We start from the raw sequence: 19,470 nt of genomic DNA on the forward strand, positions 1-19,470 counted from the left end.
ATGTCGTTTCCAATCACCTGCTCAGCGTCACTTACATGGTTAAGCAGACGCTGCCCTTTCGCCGCATTGCAGCCATAAAAATAATCGTCAAGCGTACCGATCGTCTTAAAGGCAAATAGAAGCGTGTACAGTCTGTTTCACACTTAAGGGAAAACTCGGAACGTATTGCATCACGATGCGGCAAGCAATGGAGTCGTGCGGTGGCAGCAGCTCGAGCAGGCGCAGACGCTCGAGGGGCGGAGTCGTGATCTGCGTCGTCTGCTACGGCGGCGCGCGCTGGCCGCATTGTCGGGAAGCGTGCTACTGTCAGGGGCAGTGCACGTATATTTCTTCACTGTGTGTGCTACCGTAATAAGCAGCGACAAGACGCACTAAGATGTGCGCGCAACGTGTTCAGTCTTTGTTTGACTCGAAAGGAAAACAAAGCACTCAACAATGATAATTATGGGAGTCGAACACGATGAAACAAACGGATACGATTAAACGAATGTTTTAGGTTCAGACAAAGAGCTGGAAATGATTTTTCTCGACAATCATTCGCTACACCAGACAGACTCTGCCCGCCGGCGGGGAATTGGACACGTCACGCACGGAACTTCAGTTAGTATCTCGTCATGTCCCCAGCGGCAGCGATGACAGCGCTCATCCTGGAAGGCAGTGAAGTGCAGAATGACTTGACCAGGGATGTGTTCATTCGCAGCACGTCTCAGTCGCTGACGATGGTGGATCGAAGCCTATCCTCGGGCGACTGATAGAGGGGATGGTGCGCCAGCGATACTTTCAACGAGCCCCAGACATATTAAATGATGTTGGCGCCCGGGGATTGAAGCGGCCACTCCAAGAGAGTGACTGTGCGCTCTTCTAGCAGTTGTTGCACCACACGAGCAGTGTGGATCGGCGACCTCTCGCTTTAGAATATATAGTCGCCTTCCAGAAACGGGCCGTCAAGAATGTATGGAATCACTGCAGTACGTCGTCTATGACTGCCCTGCAGCGATGAACTTACCTTCGAGGCATATCAGTTGGCGTCGCACAACGCATATTAAAGAATACCGGCTCATTTCACGCCGTAACGATGAGATCGGCGCCTTGCAACTGATAGTAGAACGTTTAGCGACAATGCGGCCAGCGCGCGCCGCCGTTGCAGACGACGCCGTTGAAGATCCCGCCCCTTGAGCACCTGCGCGAGCTGCTGCCGCCGCCTGACTCAAGCGCTCGCCGCATCGCGATGCAATGCGCTCCGAGTTTTCCCCTAAATGTGAAACGGACTGTACACCGCCCTTTACGCGCCCACACGTAGGCACACACCGCGCGCGGCGCGAAACGTGCCCAAACACGCGCATTGCAGGAGGCAATCAAGGCGGCGCAAACGAGAGATGGGAGAGGGGTACCACCCGCTAATAGAATTTTGCTTCGCATGCGGCGCTCTCAACGCCGGCGCAGCAGCGCCGCTCTCGGTGCCGTTCTTGTCTATATTATTATTATTATTATTATTATTATTATTATTATTATTATTATTATTATTATTATTATTATTATTATTATTATTAGCAAAAAGAAATATAAAAGTCAAGTCGTTCTGATTAAATTTGCTTCGGTATCTGTAAAGGAAACTTGGATGGCTTGTCGCCACAAACTGCAGAACTTATGCAAAAGTGATACTGACCACAAACTTTACTTTAATGACAACCTTACACCAGCAAACCGGGAACTGTTCTGGCTTGCCAGGAAAAAGGGAAAGGAAAAGAAATATAAGTATGTTTGGACAAAGGACGGAAACGTGTTTGCTGAGAAGGAGGAGGGTGCCTCTTTAATCCGTATGACCGACGTGAATGATCTGTTGCGCCTAACGTAATTGGTTCAAAGCGGTCTACCATTCACTACAGCGATCTTTTTCAAAACAACCTCATGGCTCTGTGCGAGAGTTTGGTTGACTTTCAAGCACTTGTTCGTCAGTTTTCCTTTCCATCAACAGTTACCACAGTTCACGTTAATATCCGCAGTTTGCGAAAGCATTGGGACACATTTTGTACTTACGTTGATAGCATTTTACATAAAGTGGACGTTTTTGTTCTTACTGAAATAAATATATGCTGGGCCGAGACTAACCTTTTCACTCTTCCAGGATTCGTTTCCTTTTGGTTCACTCGAGACACTCAAAGAGGCGGAGGGATAGCAATTTTCGTACAGGATACTTGGAGTGTGGAACAGGTAGCGGCTAATTTTTCTAGTGCGGAATCTTTGGCACTGAACATTTCAAACCAACTTAGTCATATTTCACTCTTGGCAATATATAGACCACCCTCAAGTAACCTGTCCTTGTTTCTCAATGAGCTGGAGGCACATTTACAAAGAACGACGTTAGTTCCTAACATATGCCTAGTAGGTTATTTCAATATAGATATTCTTAATCCCATTGCAACCTCGGTATGCGATTACTTAGATATCATTGCAAAACATGGCCTTGAAAGTATTATTGATATTCCAACTAGGGAAGAATTGCTTCTTAATAATTTAGTAAAGTCTTGTATTGATCACTTCAACATCCGCACGGAGTCTGCTTCAGTTCATGGTGCAGTGTTACAACAGAAAGTTTCCGACCATTACTTCATAGCTTGTCAGTTACGCTTTTCTTCTCGGTCGTTATCATGTTCTAGCCCCAACACTTGCCACGCTGTTACCGATACGGCTACTTTTGATAAACTGGTCGCCTTGTTCGACTGGCCAGGCCTGCTTGAAAATACCGACAGGCTCGAGCTATATAACGAATTTTCACGTTCGATGGACATTATATATAAATCCAGTGAAAGGACTATTTACGTTCGCCAACGCCGTCCGAACCAGCCCTGGTTGAACAGCACGATATTATCCGCTATCAAAGATAAAGACCTGCTTTGGCAACGGTGCAGACATTCGCCTAGTAATTGCATTCTGCGTACACAATTTAAAACTTCTCGAAATAAAGTAAACGCCCTTATTGGTGCAGCCAAGCGTTCGTACAACAGAAACCGCTTTTATGAATCTCGTAGAAATCCTAAGAAAATGTGGTCTCTGATAAACGAGGTGAGAGGACTACCTTCAAATTCGGCTAAAGATATTCAGAATCATTTTGATTCAGATTTATCAGCAGTCTTTGACAAATTTAACCAATTTTTCTCTCAGTTTTCTGGGGTGTCTAAGCAATCGTGCTACACTGGTTGCACTGCTACTCCTGTAATTGAATCCGCTTTCCTACCCACTATGACGGAAGAAGAGCTTTGCTCGTTATTGGGCAGCTTTGGCAGACATCAATCACCAGGTATCGATAAAATTCGCATGTTTGATCTATACAGGAACTTCGGCGTTCTGAAAGATGTCTTGCTAGAAATCCTAAATGGGATAATTACAAGCGGAAGTATTCCTACGCGGTTAAAAACGGCCGTAGTTCGACCACTTCTAAAAGGTGGTGATGCTAAGTGTGTGCATAATTATCGCCCCATTTCTGTCCTGCCTAGTATAGCAAAAGTTCTAGAAAAACATGTCTTCTTAGTAATGAACAGCTTTATTAACAAAGCGGGGGGGGGGGGGGGGGGGGGTTCCCCGACTGTCAATACGGTTTTATTGAAAAAAGGGGCACTCAGGCTTTATTAGAAGAATTGAGTGACCATTTATTTTCTTCACTTGAAAAAAATCTTGTATGTTGCGCACTTTTTTCAGATGTGGCAAAAGCCTTTGACACGGTATGCCATTCGATTATGCTAGAGAAACGCTACAATTTAGGTTTTCGAGGACATTTCTTCCGATTGCTACGCAATTTCCTTACAGATCGCTCCCAGATTGTTTCCATTTCAGACATTTGCAGTTCCCGTGTTTTTCTGAAGGCCGGTGTGCCACAAGGTTCCATACTGTCTCCCTTGCTTTTTAATATATACGTTAAGGACATGTGCAACGTGCTATCTGTCTGCAAGTTATTTTAATATGCAAGTTATTTAATAATTTTAGCCACACATGTGAATTTTCCAGACGCATTCTCAATCCTTCAAAATGACGTCGGGAAATTAATGAATTATCTTGGTGCAAATGTAATTGACATCAATCATTCTAAATCAGAGTTGGTTTGCTTCCATAGCCCACTCATGCGTGTTTCACTTTCTTCCTCACTTTATCTGCACAGCTCTCGATGTAATAATTGTTCCTGCCCTCCAATAAAATTTTCGGACTCTGTGAAGTATTTAGGCATATGGTTTGATTCTAGTCTTCTTTTTTCTACTCACTTATCTTACATATGTGCCAAACCTCGTAAAATTGTCTGTTTACTGTACCGCATCAAAGTGTTTTTACCCTTGTCTGTTAGGAAACTATTGGTCAACTCGTTAGCCTACAGTGTGCTCAGATATGGTATTACAACATTTGTACATTGTTCTAGTACCTGGCATCACCGTGTAAATAGGTTGCTAAAGTGTATGTTAAAAAGTGTTACTCATGACGTATACAGACCACAAGGGATGAACCTTTTTCAGATGCTGAAAATGCCGAACATGCGCTCACTGTTTGTTCAAACAGTGGTACTGAAACACTTCTGGACGGATACCTTTAAAATCCACACTGTGCCTTGCCGTCCTTTACGGCGTGCACCTGCTTTTTCAGTTCCTCGCACACGTACCAGATTTGGCAGATATACTCGAGCTTTTTATGTTCCAGATATATTCAATGCCCTTCCTTCTGAAATTTCTTCCTGTAAGTCTGTACGCGACATTCGCAAAACTTCAAGGGCATTGTACACAGAATGATTATAGGCGTCATATTTTTATTTTTCCTGTCATTGTTGAAACATGTCTGCGCTCTGTGGTCGTTTCTTCGCTTTTCTGTTTTCTTTGTTGTTGTTTTTTCGTGATTCTCTTTCTTTTGCCTTGTACTTTATCACTCACTACCTTAGTTTTCAATGTCTTTTTGTTTTTATTTCTTGCACAAGAAAGAAAAGCCAGTTTCTGGCTGAGTCTTGTTATTGACTGCCGGGTTTCGCGTGACAAGCCTCTGTGATGGCTTAGGCGAACCCGATTTCTGTACTTATACTCGCAGATTTGGTAATAAATTATTGTTATTATTATTATTATTATCCTCGAAGAAAACCAAAATGAAATGGAGCAGTCCAGCAGACGAAAGAATCTTGACGTTCATGGTTTGCCAGAGAAAAGTAATGCAAGCTTAACACAAACAATCATGCAAATGGCAACAAAATTGGAACTGTCTGGGTTTTTATCTGACGACATTGCGGCCGTACATCGCTTGAAAGTCAAAATCGGTGGTACATCTGTGGCACTGGGGCGCTTTACATCTGTAATTTAAAAGGAAAAATGGTGTGAAGCGCAGGAAAAGCTGAAGCAACTACATGAAGGTGTATCACTTCCAAATATCCACTTTAATGATAACTTTACCAAAGCTAACCGCGATCTTTTCTGAAAAGTCAGAAGTTTTAGTGTTCTCAAACATTACTTCAGCAACCGATTTCAAGTGGTCGCTATTGGTGATAAGGGCGTTTTCTGTTCTAAGTAATTGCTGAATGCTGGTGTTCCTGAGGGGTCAATTTTATCGCCATTGTTGTTGAACATCTTCGTTAATGACTTTCTTTTGGCAAATTTCTAAATGTGCCGTGTTCCATTATGCGGACCACGCTGTGTTACTGGCAAAAAATCTTTCTTACAAAATGTCCGCTTAAATGTTTCAGTGACGTTTACAATGCGATGCTTTGGTTCACTAACAATAGAATTGTTGTCAATGCCCAAAAAACACGACTTCTTTGTTTTCGCTCTTCACTCAGGACTACTGTAATTAACATGTCTCTCTACTTATGTAAGACATACTGTGTTTCTTGTGAATGTACGCCAATTCTATACGTGGGTTGTGTTAAATACCTTGAATATCTTTCGATGGTAACTTACCTTGGCAACATCACTTATCACTTATTTGTTCAAAACTGCGTTCAGTCGCTTGGCTGTTCAATATCACTTGGTTCCCGGCCCACATGGCGCCTCGGCTCTCCCCCGTCGTTCCCAACGCCAACGAGCTGGCCTACGCCCGTGCGCGCGAACTCACTCACCGCGCCGAGAAACGCCGCTCGCGGGCGCGGACGCGGGGCTCCACAAGGACCCTCTCCATACGTTCAACGGGATTACGAAGCACTATAAGCTCGGCAGGAGGGTCATCCCCCGCCCCACGCCAAGCTCTCCAGGCCTCAGTCTTCCGCCCTTCGCGTGCTGCAGACCGGGTCTTATCCCAGCCTAGCCAGGGTCAGCAGGTACGCGGACTCGTTCGAGCCCGATTGTGCCGGATTGCGGAGGTCCCTTCTGCACTTTAGAACACATGCTCTGGTGGTGTCCCTCGTTACGAAACCACGATCATCTCCCCACGGAAAAAGAGTGGGAGGAGGCGCTCAAGAAGTCCAACCTCGCCGCTCAGCTACGGGCTCACTCACTGTGACCTCGAAGCGCACCCTACGGAATATGTTGAATAATCTTTGACTCGAGTAATGCTATCTATTTGTATGTCGACTGTTAACTCATTTCTCTGTGAATATTATTGCGTAGTTTCCTTTTTTTATTTTGTTTACTAGGTACCGACGAGAGACTTGAATCCTGTTCAATGTCTCTTACAACTTTTTCCGTTGTCGATGTGGCGGGGTTATTTCGCGCAAGCGTCTCTCTGGCTTTGATAGACCCGACATTTCGATGTACAAACTCAAGGTGCCAATAAAATAGCTATTATTATTATTATTATTATTATTATTATTATTATTATTATTATTATTATTATTATTATTATTATTATTATTATTATTATTATTATTATATTCCCCTTCGAAACAGCGGTAGTATGTGCCACCATCAGTCCAGTTATTTAAGTTCATAAACCAATTCGCTATCGTTACATATATGCTTTGATTTTAACTCCTTGATGCGTAATAAATCTATGGTTACATCAGTCAGAGACTATATACCGATTCTTTATTCGATATCACTCTGGTTCTTCTGTATACCTGTGCGCCACCAATCTTCCAAACAGCTCTTGCTCATGCTTACTGCGCTAATGTTTACCCGGTCATTACTGTCTTTGAAACCGTAAGCTTCATGGAGATTGACCACATTTTTAACCTCATTTTGATGCATAATTTGATATTTCAACACAATATGTGGAATTGTCCCCGCAGTAATTATTAGATGCTACACAGAGATCACCCTTTACGGGGCCCGGAGGTGGAAGTGGGGGCGGGGAGGTGGGGGAGGATGCGTTCCTGCCGAGCTCAGCAGCTGTTTGCAAGCAGAATACTGCCGTAAGTCTGCGCTTTGGAAGTTCCACGTGTGCGCAACACACGCGTCCGCAGTTTTTTTTTTATTATTATTATTAATGATCCATGATACATTGCCTCGCAAAGCCACAACTATAGACTAGACGCAAACCGCATAGCGTATGGCTCTGTAGCAATTTAGACCACCATGGGCTCCTTTAGGAAGAAGCTTTAGCTAGAGGCCAGCTGTAATTTTTCTATTAAAATGCATCTGAAACGCACAAATACTCTCACATGACAACCGCTAAACAGATTTGAATGACCGTTGTTGCATATGAGAGAGAATAAGAAATTCTGAAATCATTTTTTCTCTTGCGAACGTTCCTCAACCTTGCGGGTTTCAGCAGAACTTGTTCGCCACATTCTGTGTCCCTTTGCTCGGAGTTGTCGCTTACTTCGGCTTCGCTCGGTGATCTGATAGCCTCCTGGTTAGCTCCGATAGTAGAGCGGCAGACCCAGAAAGACGCGTTAATCCCGAGTCCGATCCCTGGACTAGGACACATTTTTTCTTCAACTGCGAAGCTTTCTTTGTGACAAACGCGTGTACTTTATGCTTTGTTGCTTCATGCTGCAGTCGTGTGGATGTCATTTCTTTTTTGTGGAGTGTCCTCCACCTTGCGGACTTGCGCAGAACTTATTTTCTACTATGGAAAATTTCTGCCGAATTCAGGAAGCAGGATTTTGATCTATGACCTCAATTTTTCATAAATATGGTCAGAAATTTGTTAATTTAAAGAAAAACATTAAAGCAACACAAGTTCGTAACTCTCAACCAAAAAATATATATATCACAACTCTGCAAATGATATTTGTTTGAACGTCTGATGGGAACATATGTGATGCGTTGGCTTACATTTTAAGTGAAACCGCCACATTGTTTACAAGCATTATTGCCGAAATCTTGCTTTACAATTAGGCTGTGCATTTCAAGCTGTGTGCGATAATAAACTTTATCCGCTTTAGATATACCAATAAGCACAGTGTATAGAATTTTTGTCCATTTTTTTATTGTTAAGTTACGCAGTTGTAATCTTTATGTTTCAGTTTTCTCAATATATATGTTTTCTTTTCAGCGAATTTTATCAAACATTTGATGGTCTCCAATATCTCGTCCCTTACAATTGCTTCATTACGATTTCTTGTTTTTATATACGACAATTCTCGCCAAGACTGCATTATCAGAGGCCGAGCAAGACGATTTCTCTGTTCCCGTGGGTTTACATAAAAGTTCAGGACAAATATTCAAGGTCACTTTTTGTGGCGCACAAAGTAAGGGCAAGAACGAAGTGCCTCAGTACGCAACGGGCACATCTACAGCAGGGTTTGTTGTTTCTGTATTGAAAGATGGGTGGAAAAGTAGGCTACCGAATAACCGATAATAGTACCATGGTGAGTAATACACGTACGTTTAGTGGGGAAATATTATTGTACAAAGAGCAAATGAGAACAAAGAAGCGCAATGCCAATCGAAAAAGAACAGTAAAGCTAAGAGAGAATAAGCATTAACACGATCCTACCAATGCGCACTGCGTAAATGGTTCGAGTATTTCACGCATGCACAAACCTACAGGCTGAAATATTGTGTAATAGCGACGAGAAGTAAATGTAAGACACCACAAAACATTAGACACGACAAGTGGTTGCAGAACAACACCAATCATGGCACGCGAACCGAATTATATGAAAGAATGAACGCGAACGCATCCCAGATGTCATAATCACCCCAGCGCCGCCATAATCAAAATGCCCACGAACCGTGAAGTTGTTGACGAAACAGTAAATGCAAATCGCAGAATGTAGAAAAACAGATACTGTTTATTGTTTCTTTGGCGCACTATCAAGTGGGAATATTCAGTGAATTTCTATCACATTTACGTACTCATGAAGTGAGAAGGCAGACAGAAAAGCCGCTGCTGCTCATAATCTTTGCACATTAAACATTTAGTAAAGGCGTTCCCTACCGTTGCCCTCGCTACAGCACACAGAGGCGGTCGCCATGCGGCTGTACGGGCACGTCTCTACGACCAGCCGCTTTCGGAGCACCAAACGGAGTAAGTCCCTTCCGGTTTACTCCTCTCGCAATCCTGTCGCTCTCCTATCTCCTTTCTCTCTCTTGAACCAACTGAATTCACCGTATCACATACTAAACATCTTCCGTCCAGTTTGCCAAAATGACTGCGCTTGGCCATATATGGCTTGATCAGCATAGGGAAACACAACTGATATACAAAGGTTTTATATTTATTTTATTGCTGTTGCTGAGTTTGAAGAGATTCAAAAGTCGAACTGCGCTATGGGCTTCATTCGACTTTTTCACGCGCCTACCTGAACAGGTGGACATTACTTGACCGACAAATCTGAATATCCTCTAGCTAATAATTAGTATTGGCTAATTTTAGTTACTTTCTTTAGGACACATGCTGGAATAGCGGAACTGAAACATATGTCCCAAAATTCTGCTTAGAGATGTATTAGCGTCAGATGTATTGGCGTTCCAGTTAAGATCGTCCTTAACTATTAGTGAAACACTTTAGGGAAAATGTTAAGTGCAACGCCAGTGTACTTCGTAGAACAGTTTCAGGACACACATTTCGAATATGCTGCTAGTTTTACGATTCTAGTTTAGCAGAGATGACTTCGCAATTGCTCGCCTTCAATTTCACAATTGATATCTCTGCACTAAAGTAAAGAATTAAAATGGTATTAAGTGAAGCTCCTTAATTATCTACCGGGATTTTTCTTTTTCCCTTGCAGACGAATGCATCTTCCAAAAATCCACCTGAAAGGCGGAACAGCACCGTCTCAGGCGACTATTCAAAATATGTACGAACTAAAAAAGAAAAATAATGCGCAAAAAAGCAGGCGGAAAGTGTAGTTCACCGGTTTCTGCGCCTCGCATTTAGAACAAGAAAGATTGACCGCACGGCCGACACATTTCATTGCATAATCCTAGATGCGGCCTACGCAACTGATGTTTTTAAGCGTATGAAGAAAACTGCATCCTGCGCGTGCAGTGGCTGCGATCACCAGTGTGCTGCTGTGGAACACGTGATCATTTATTTTTCTCAATATGACCGGCACTGGGAGTCGCCGCGTGCGGGTTAAGCATGCCATGTCGGCGCTCTTTCATTAAGAGTAGCAACTTGTACCTTGACCGTACCTTTATAAAAGAGAGACATTTTTCACTGCCTTTAAAGACTTTCTTATAGATGAACTTATTTATTCGCTTAGCACTTTTCGTAACTAAAGTATTTCAGCTCCACGTGGCAATAAGTTATTAGATGCTTATTAAGACTGGCTAATATCGCCACTGCCTCTAGTGTTCTGATACAGCCGGGAGTGTGAAGCCGATATTATTTTGTTTCGCAAATACTGCACAAGAAATGCCGAGCGCTTTGACGCAGTAACAGGAAGCTCCCTGTGGAGAAGAAAAAGCGCATGCACATTTTGAGTCAAAAATTGCTTACAATGTGACGATGCCTTCACCCATCCATGGCTTCAGCATATCGTAAAAGAAGGCCCTGGTCGTGTTCTTTATGTCGCCCAAGATGGCCTGCGTATATGACGAAAAGCACAGTTCTTTTAAGCGAAGCTTTCTTTGCCTTTTCTCCGCGCTTTGATTGTGCTGGCTGCTTTCTGTTGACTGCTGGTTGCTGATTTCTTGCCGATCTTACAACCTGGGGCACCGGGTATGTGCAACTGGGTATGTGAACATTGTTGTTATTGTTGTTGCCTCAACACATTTTTGGTCAATCTCCCAGAATGCGTATGTGCCAATGAGTAGGTGCCTGAATAGACAATCAGAAAAAAGTGAAGAAGTCGGCAACAGAAGCAGCAGTCTGAAGAAAAAAGTTACGTGAACATAATACGACTTTTAGAAAGAGAAGCTGTACGCTTATGCCTCGGGCTACCTAGATTCGCTGTCAACACTGTTTTATATCAGGAAGGTCATATACCCACCCTATATATTGCAGATTGCGCATGCTTTCGGTTCAGCCATTTTTAAAAATTTATTATTTTTCAAGGAAACGTAGGCAATATGTATTTAGCACTGAACCTTCTGAGTTTTTTTACATATCGTGGTCGAGATTACACAGCCGTCAGACAAAATTTGTGCAAGCACACTTACAGCAATTGAATGTGTCCATACGTCAAGTTTGCCATTCGATTGATGCCTTACCAGACCTCAAAATTATGCTCCAGTACAAAATACCGTATCACGCTAAACTATTGGCTAGCAGGCTAGTAATACATTACAAGACCATCTGCAACAGCTAACGACTGACAACATAATAACTACTGACGCTTCTATATGCAACGAGAAAGCAGGAGTGGGGTTCTTCTCGGAATCTTTTCAATAGTGTTACTCTGTACACCTTCCTGATTTCACACCCATATTTCTGGTATAATTATTAGCGATTGTATTAGCATTACAAAAGCTTCCCCAAAATTACCCATTAGCTATTATTCTGGCCGACTCGCTTTCTGTATGCACCACACTTACTGCACCTTCATATTCAAGAATTGTGCGAACATTTCGTTCGATGGTGCCTCCGTACATACGGCAACTATATTTGCGTTTAGTACCGGGACATCGTGGGTTGCAGTTGAATGAAGTGGCTGATTCAGTCACACGAAGATCCCTCAATGGCCCTGTCATATCTGTTTTGCCGACATCAGCCTATGTCACCGCGGCTAGGTACAGAAGTTTCTCTATATCGCAAAATTCCGCAAAATCAGTTCTAACATCATCTTTAGAATTCCACGATCTTTCTTTCCCATGCAATAATGATTGTTGTCCTTCAAAGCAATTTGATGTCATATACCGCCTCTAAATTTTTACTCCGCTCGCAATGTCTCCTCTCTATCTTCCGTTTGCAATGCACCTGAATCTATTGAGCATTTTTTTTCTCCCGTGCCAGCCATTTTAAGACAAAAAAAGAACTTTTAGCAATTTTAGTTGGAAACTTTGGCTATCGCTAACCTCGCCAACAATTCTTTCTTTTGGGGCGATTTCACTGGGATCTAACCACAGGGAGGCTTTTCTCGCAGTTTATAGTTTCATTAGAATTTCTAAAAGTACCAGTTATTTCTATTATTGCACTTCTTTATGTTAAATTATCTTATCTACGATATATATATATATATATATATATATATAATTATCAGTCATAGCACTCGTAGTACAGCCCTCTGGGCCGTTCACTTTTCGAAAGTAGTCTTATTAGGGTTATTGTAATTACATAAAGGTATTTCGCTCTCGTGAGCAGCAGTCCTTGAGATAGTTACTCCGGCTGGCTTCCCAAGCTAAGCGTGCCGCGTTCGCACCTGCTTAACCTTTTCCTAGAGTCTAGAGCCGCTCGAGTTCCCTCTCATCGACGGGCGGCCATTTTTTCCAAGAAAGTATGCCTTCCAACCACTCGGACTCGACCATCGACCATCGCAGACATCATCAGTCTCTTTCCACGTAAGTATGAGGCTCTGGACAGGAGCTATGGCGCTTCAATGTAACCTCGGGCCTGACAGACCAACCGACGGAGCTATCTCTCCGGGCAACCTCCAAGGGTCACGAGTTCAAATCCCCTGTTCTCATCCTTTTTTTTTGTTTTTCTTCTTTTTTTTCTTCCCCCCTTTTTAATATTTCTTTTCCTTTAGTTTATCACTATACGGGGACCCTCTTCAAAAAAAAAAACTCCTTTATTATGTATGCCCACACATGTGCAGGTCATAAATACCAGGTTTCTCCCGTTGAGTGCCATCTGTGCGGTTTAACCGAGCTCAGATTATATATAGATCGACCTTGACTGGTCCACCTTGACTGATCAAAGAACGCACCAAGGCACCATTGTAGGTTAAATAAGGCGTACAACTCCTGCGGTGGCGGTAGCGTATCCGCCTCGCATGCAAGAGGAGCGTGGTTCGAATCCCGGTGCCGCGCAATTTTCCACCGAAAAAAAAAAAAACGTGTGTTGAGAAACTTGCATAAACAGGCCTGGAGTGCGGCCTGATTCCGGTGACCAGAACCGGTGACACACTCTCTCACCAGAGCAGGATTGGCCACTCTGGTGCAGTACTTGGCCACAACCTCCTATATGAATACAACAATCAAACCCCGGTCCTCAGTCCCCAGCAGCCGCGAAGCAACTGACCACGGCGGCGGTCAGATCTGTGACGCAGCATAGGGTGCTAAGAATCCATGGCTCCGGACAGGCCGCCATTGGAATCTGAACCTGGCAACGTTTAACGTTAGAACGTTATCTATTGAGGCGAATCTAGCAGTGTTATTGGAGGAATTAGAGGGTAGTAAATCGGATATAATAGGGCTCAGTGAGGTTAGGAGGACAAAAGAAGCATATGCAGTGCTAAAAGCGGGCACGTACTGTGCTACCGAGGCTTAGAGGAGAGACGAGAACTAGGAGTCGGATTCCTGATTAATAAGGATATAGCTAGTAACATACAGGAATTCTATAGCATTAACGAGAGGGTGGCAGGTCTTGTGGTGAAACTTAATAAGAGGTACAAATTGAAGGTTGTACATGTCTACGCCCCTACATCCAGTCATGATGACCAGGAAGTCGAAAGCTTCTATGAAGACGTGGAATCGGCGATGGGTAGAGTGAAAACAAAATACACTATACTGATGGGCGACTTCAATGCCAAGGTAGGCAAGAAGCAGGCTGGAGACAAATCAGTGGGGGAATATGGCATAGGTTCTAGGAATAGCAGGGGAGAGTTATTAGTAGACTTTGCAGAACAGAATAATATGCGGATAATGAATACTTTCTTCCGCAAGCGGGATAGCCGAAAGTGGACGTGGAGGAGCCCAAATGGCGAGACTAGAAATGAAATCGACTTCATACTCTGCGCTAACCTTGGCATCATACAAGATGTGGACGTGCTCGGCCAGGTGCGCTGCAGTGACCATAGGGTGGTAAGAACTCGAATTAGCCTAGACCTGAGGAGGGAACGGAAGCAACTGGTACATAAGAAGTCGATCAATGAGTTAGCGGTAAGAGAGAAAATAGAGGAATTCCAGATCAAGCTGCAGAACAGGTATTCGGCTTTAACTCAGGAAGAGGACCTTAGTGTTGAACATATGAACGACAATCTTATGGGCATCATTAAGGAGTGTGCAATATAAGTCGGTGGTAACTCCGTTAGACAGGATACCAGTAAGCTATCGCAAGAGACGAAAGATATGATCAAGAAACGCGAATGTATGAAAGCCTCTAACCCTACAGCTAGAATAGAACTGGCAGAACTTCCCAACTTAATCAATAAGCGTAAGACAGCTGACATAAGGAAGTATAATATGGATAGAATTGAAAATGCTCTCAGGAACGGAATAAGCCTAAAAGCAGTAAAGAAGAAACTAGGAATAGGCAAGAATCAGATGTACGCGTTAAGAGACAAAGCCGGCAATATCGTTACTAATATGGATGAGGTAGTTCAAGTTGCTGAGGAGTTCTATAGAGATTTATACAGTACCAGTAGCACCCACGACGATAATGTGAGAGAGAATAGTCTAGAGGAATTTGAAATCCCACAAGTAATGCTTGAAGAAGTAAAGAACGCCTTGGGAGATATGCAAAGGGGGAAGGCCGCTGGGGAGGATCAGGTAACAGCACATTTGTTGAAGCAAGGTGGGAACATTGTTCTAGAAAGGCATGGTCATCCTATATACACAATGCCTTATGACCTCGAGCATACCGGAACCTTGGAAGAACGCTAACATAATCCTATTCCATAAGAAAGGGGACGCCAAAGACTTGAAAAATTATAGACCAATCAGCTTATTGTCCGTTGCCTACAAAGTATTTACTAAGGTAATCGCAAATAGAATCAGGAACACCTTAGACTTCTCTCAACCAAAGGACCAGGCAGGATTCCGTAAAGGCTACTCAACAATAGACCATATTCACACTATCAATCAGGGGATAGAGAAATCTGCGGAATATAACCAACCCTTATATATAGCTTTCATTGATTACGAAAACGCTTTTGATTCAGTCGAAACCTCAGCAGTCATAGAGATATTACGGAATCAGGGTGTAGATGAGCCATATGCAAAAATACTGAAAGATATCTATGGCGGCTCCACAACCACCGTAGTCCTCCATAAAGAAAGCAACAAAATCTCAATAAAGAAAGGCGTCATACAGGGAGATACGATCTCTCCAATGCTATTCACAGCGTGTTTACAGGAGGTATTCAGAGACCTGGAGTGGGAAGAATTGGGGATAAAAGTTGATGGAGAATACCTTAGCAACTTGCGATTCGCTGATGATATTGCCTTGCTTAGTAACTCAGGAGACAAATTGCAATGCATGCTCACTGACCTAGAGAGGCAAAGCAGAAGGGTGGGTCTGAAAATTAATCTGCAGAAAACTAAAGTAATGTTTAACAGTCTCGCAAGAGAACAGCAGTTTACGATAGGTAGCGAGGCACTGGAAGTGGTAAGGGAATACATCTACTTAGGGCAGGTAGTGACCACGGATCCGGATCATGAGACTGAAATAACCAGAAGGATAAGAATGGGCTGGGGTGCGTTTGGCAGGCATTCTCAGATCATGAACAGCAGGTTGCCACTATCTCTCAAGAGAAAAGTGTATAACAGCTGTGTCTTACCAGTACTCACGTATGGGGCAGAAAGCTGGAGGATTACGAAAAGGGTTCTGCTTAAATTAAGGACGACGCAACGAGCTATGGAAAGAAGAATGATGGGTGTAACGTTAAGGGATAAGAAAAAAGCAGATTGGGTGAGGGAACAAACGCGGGTTAATGACATCTTAGTTGAAATCAAGAAAAAGAAATGATCATGGGCAGGATATGTAATGAGGAGGGAAGATAACCGATGGTCATTAAGGGTTACGTACTGGATTCCAAGGGAAGGGAAGCGTAGCAGGGGACGGTAGAAAGTTAGGTGGGCGGATGACATTAAGAAGTTTGCAGGGACAACATGGCCACAATTAGTACATGACCGGGGTAGTTGGAGAAGTATGGGAGAGGCTTTTGGCCTGCAGTGGGCGTAACCAGGCTGATGATGATGATTTTATCTAAAATTCTTTACATTTTTCTCATTTCTAAATTACATTTCATTAACTAACGTTCTGATAAACACATTTAGTTTTGTTTGTATTCTAAACATGCCCGAAACCACCTGCTTCTCGGCCAATCCAGCGTAGTGGGTATGCGGCATTGTTTGGGAACACGGCATGGAATGGGACCACAGCGTGCATTGAGCGAAAAGAGTTGCGCTACATATAGGATTGATTGATTCTTTATTAGTTTATCATATATATATATATATATATATATATATATATATATATATATTTATATATATATATGATGGGAGGCGAAGGGAAAAGCCATTCAAGGATGGTTTCAAAGAATCCTTCGCCCCCATACTGGCAAAGACAGCAGCAGAGGCATACAGATTTTGTTCGCATGGTCGTACACTTTCAGAAAACCATCATATTAAACAAAACACTAAACACAAGAAGCAAAAGTGAATTCAAGACATTTCTCTAAACATGAAAGAAAGCTTCGCTTACCACCGATTACCACATAGACGTGGGATCCTCCAATTTTTTTTAAATATATAATGCATTCCCTTCAATGACTTGCTACAGCAGGCTGCCATATTTTTCGCATTGGCATTATCACTGTGGAAGCCTACAATATTCGCCTCTTGCAGGGACGATGCTTTTTCCGTGCCAATGTACAGTTTGGAGAACAACGTAAGTCTGCATTTTTATCATGGTAAGAACATGCAGCTTGTTAGCAAAATAGTATTTCATTCAAGTAACAACATAAATATTTAGTGTTATTTTGATTACAGGAAGAATACTCTTGCCAGAATAGAAGCAAAGTGGGCTTAAAAATTACATTCGAAGTATAGAAAGAGGAGATGAGTGTAGCATTAAATGCGAGAGAGAAAGCGAGGGAATGGCGGCGAGGGTAACAAGGTTGCACCTACTTTGCTAACCCACGCTGTGAGAAGTGGAAACGGCAATTTCGCATGCACCAATTAAAGCATCGCCTAAATCAATTTCCACAGTATGTGGGAACGGCATATTTTCTTTTTATTAGGAAGGAGTAACATAAATTTTATTGTGTCTATCTTTTTTATCTTGTTTCCCTTGTTGGAGCATTGTCTGCTTTGAGTATTTGCAGTGTTTATCACATATACACGTGTGCTTAATTTTTTCCCAGCGACATTTTGCGCTCTGAGTAATCGTTGAACGTATAGCAGTTTATGTTGTGTTGCGATATCTTTCTTTTTAGCTGAGACAATGAGGAACCATAACCACTTTTCTAGGGGCAGTACATATTTGATTAATCGGGTGTTTAATAAAAAGAACTTGTATTTATGCGTATACGTAAAATATTCTGCAAGCAATAATTAATCCCTGCGCTAAGTCTGCTATAAAACTTTACAAACACGCTCAGGCGGACAGCGCGTGACACGCAGATCAACACCTGTTATTGCTAATGCGCAAGGATGTGTAGAGATTCAAGTCACTGCGACGCCAGTCACCACCGCATGGTCTTTTAGTAAAAAAGGCGTATAAAGCGCTGTTTCTCGGAGGCCGATTCTGAAACGAAGTTGCATTCCTGCACAACACTCATTAGGCCAGCATTAGAATACACTTCGGTAATACGGCATTCGAATCGCGTTGACCTTTCAAGCCGGCTTGAATCTGTGGAGACCAAACTAGCCAGGCTCAATTTATCTAAATATTCATCGTGTACAAGCGTATCGGTGTTGAAGCGAAGACGTAATCTAGGGCCGTATAACGTAATTTTATTCAAATATGTTTTTATTCCAATCTCCTGACGTGAAATTTGCATAACTGCCGACGCAAGCATCGGGCGGTCACCTGCAGGGTTCTCTGAACAAACCAATCAAATGCTCCTCTCGTTCATAGGAGCTCACTTTTGTTTGCTTGAAAAAGGAATAACATTGCCTGCACTGAGCGGCTTGTCTTATCTAGTTGGCTCACAAGAGGCGAGGAGCACGCTCAAGTGGAGAGGGATTCGATGGGGCCGAGCCACTGCACTGTATATCGATAACCGTATGAAGAAGGTGGTGCCGGCGTCTGCGATTGGTCCGCTTTCTCTTACTTAGCTTACAGTGGCTCGTCGACAATCGCGGCGGCATGCAACAGAAGCTTAAGAATGACGCTAAAACGGATCCTCAGCAAAGAAGAGTTGGCAGAATGAGGTCGTAAACGTGCCGAAAGTGCTCGAAAACTCTACACGGCCACGCAAGAAGTTTTATTAAACGCAAAGAAACTCATGTTGTCCAGCAGGTGCGAGTACCCAGCGCCTGAGCGATCGGCGGCAGCCATCTTTTATTCCTTTCGGAACGGGGCAGCCTGCGGATATTCAGAAGAAAATTCAGTATTGTTCGGCATATTGATGCATCTTTAACGCGTACGCGTCACTTTGACGCGGTAAATTTTTGCGGTTTTGTGAGGTCGCGTGAGAGGCAGGTGAAGTGGGTGCAGCCCGAAAGCTTTTGACCAATAGCCGAGGGCTAATGGCAAGAAGGTGTCAAAATCAGAAATAACTATTTTTGTTTTGATCGGTCAAATTATGCATAATCCGTGTGTACACGTCATATCAGATGGGGAGCTATCGCGGTTTTCGTGACGTTGCGTGACAGACAGGTGAAGTGGGGTGGTGCAAAAAAGTTTTTGACCAATCGCGGTGGGCTGATTGTAGAATTGGAATAGAAAAGTTGGGAACAGTTTTACGTTATAGCGCCCCTGCTCTAATCTTTGCGCTCGACGCAGGATATCTCTTTTGCGATTCTTTCAGTCGCTGCATTAGAGCAATACAGTTATTGCAACTAGGAATGTTCTTCCGGCGCATCACACCTCGTCACGCAGCGACCATAGTCTGAAAGCAGACCCAATTTTTGCAACGACATTGAAATATCAGAGCTTACCATTTGGTGTTGTAACAAAAAGTATGGAATCATTTGCCGGAACAAATAGTTACCCTTACTGATGTATCATCTTTTAAGACAGAATTAGTGATGTCTATCGATCGAGTGGACATTCAGTAACTTTGATCTTGCTTGTGTGCATCAAATCGATATTTTATTAGCACAGCTCTCTCTGTTGATTCTGAGAGGA

General features: G+C 43.1%; 1 protein-coding gene across 1 annotated transcript in view; it reads right to left on the reverse strand.

Moving 5' to 3' along the window:
• LOC126546871 (cytochrome P450 4V2-like) overlaps positions 1-19,470 on the reverse strand; it is a 61,475-nt gene that overhangs the window by 25,588 nt on the left and 16,417 nt on the right. Inside the window, exon 2 of the mRNA XM_055062613.1 lies at positions 10,789-10,874. Within this exon, the coding sequence (XP_054918588.1) occupies positions 10,789-10,874 (86 nt within the window). The remainder of the gene's footprint in view (positions 1-10,788; positions 10,875-19,470) is intronic.

This window comes from Dermacentor andersoni, chromosome 1 (assembly GCF_023375885.2).
Source record: "Dermacentor andersoni chromosome 1, qqDerAnde1_hic_scaffold, whole genome shotgun sequence".
NCBI lineage: Eukaryota > Metazoa > Arthropoda > Arachnida > Ixodida > Ixodidae > Dermacentor > Dermacentor andersoni.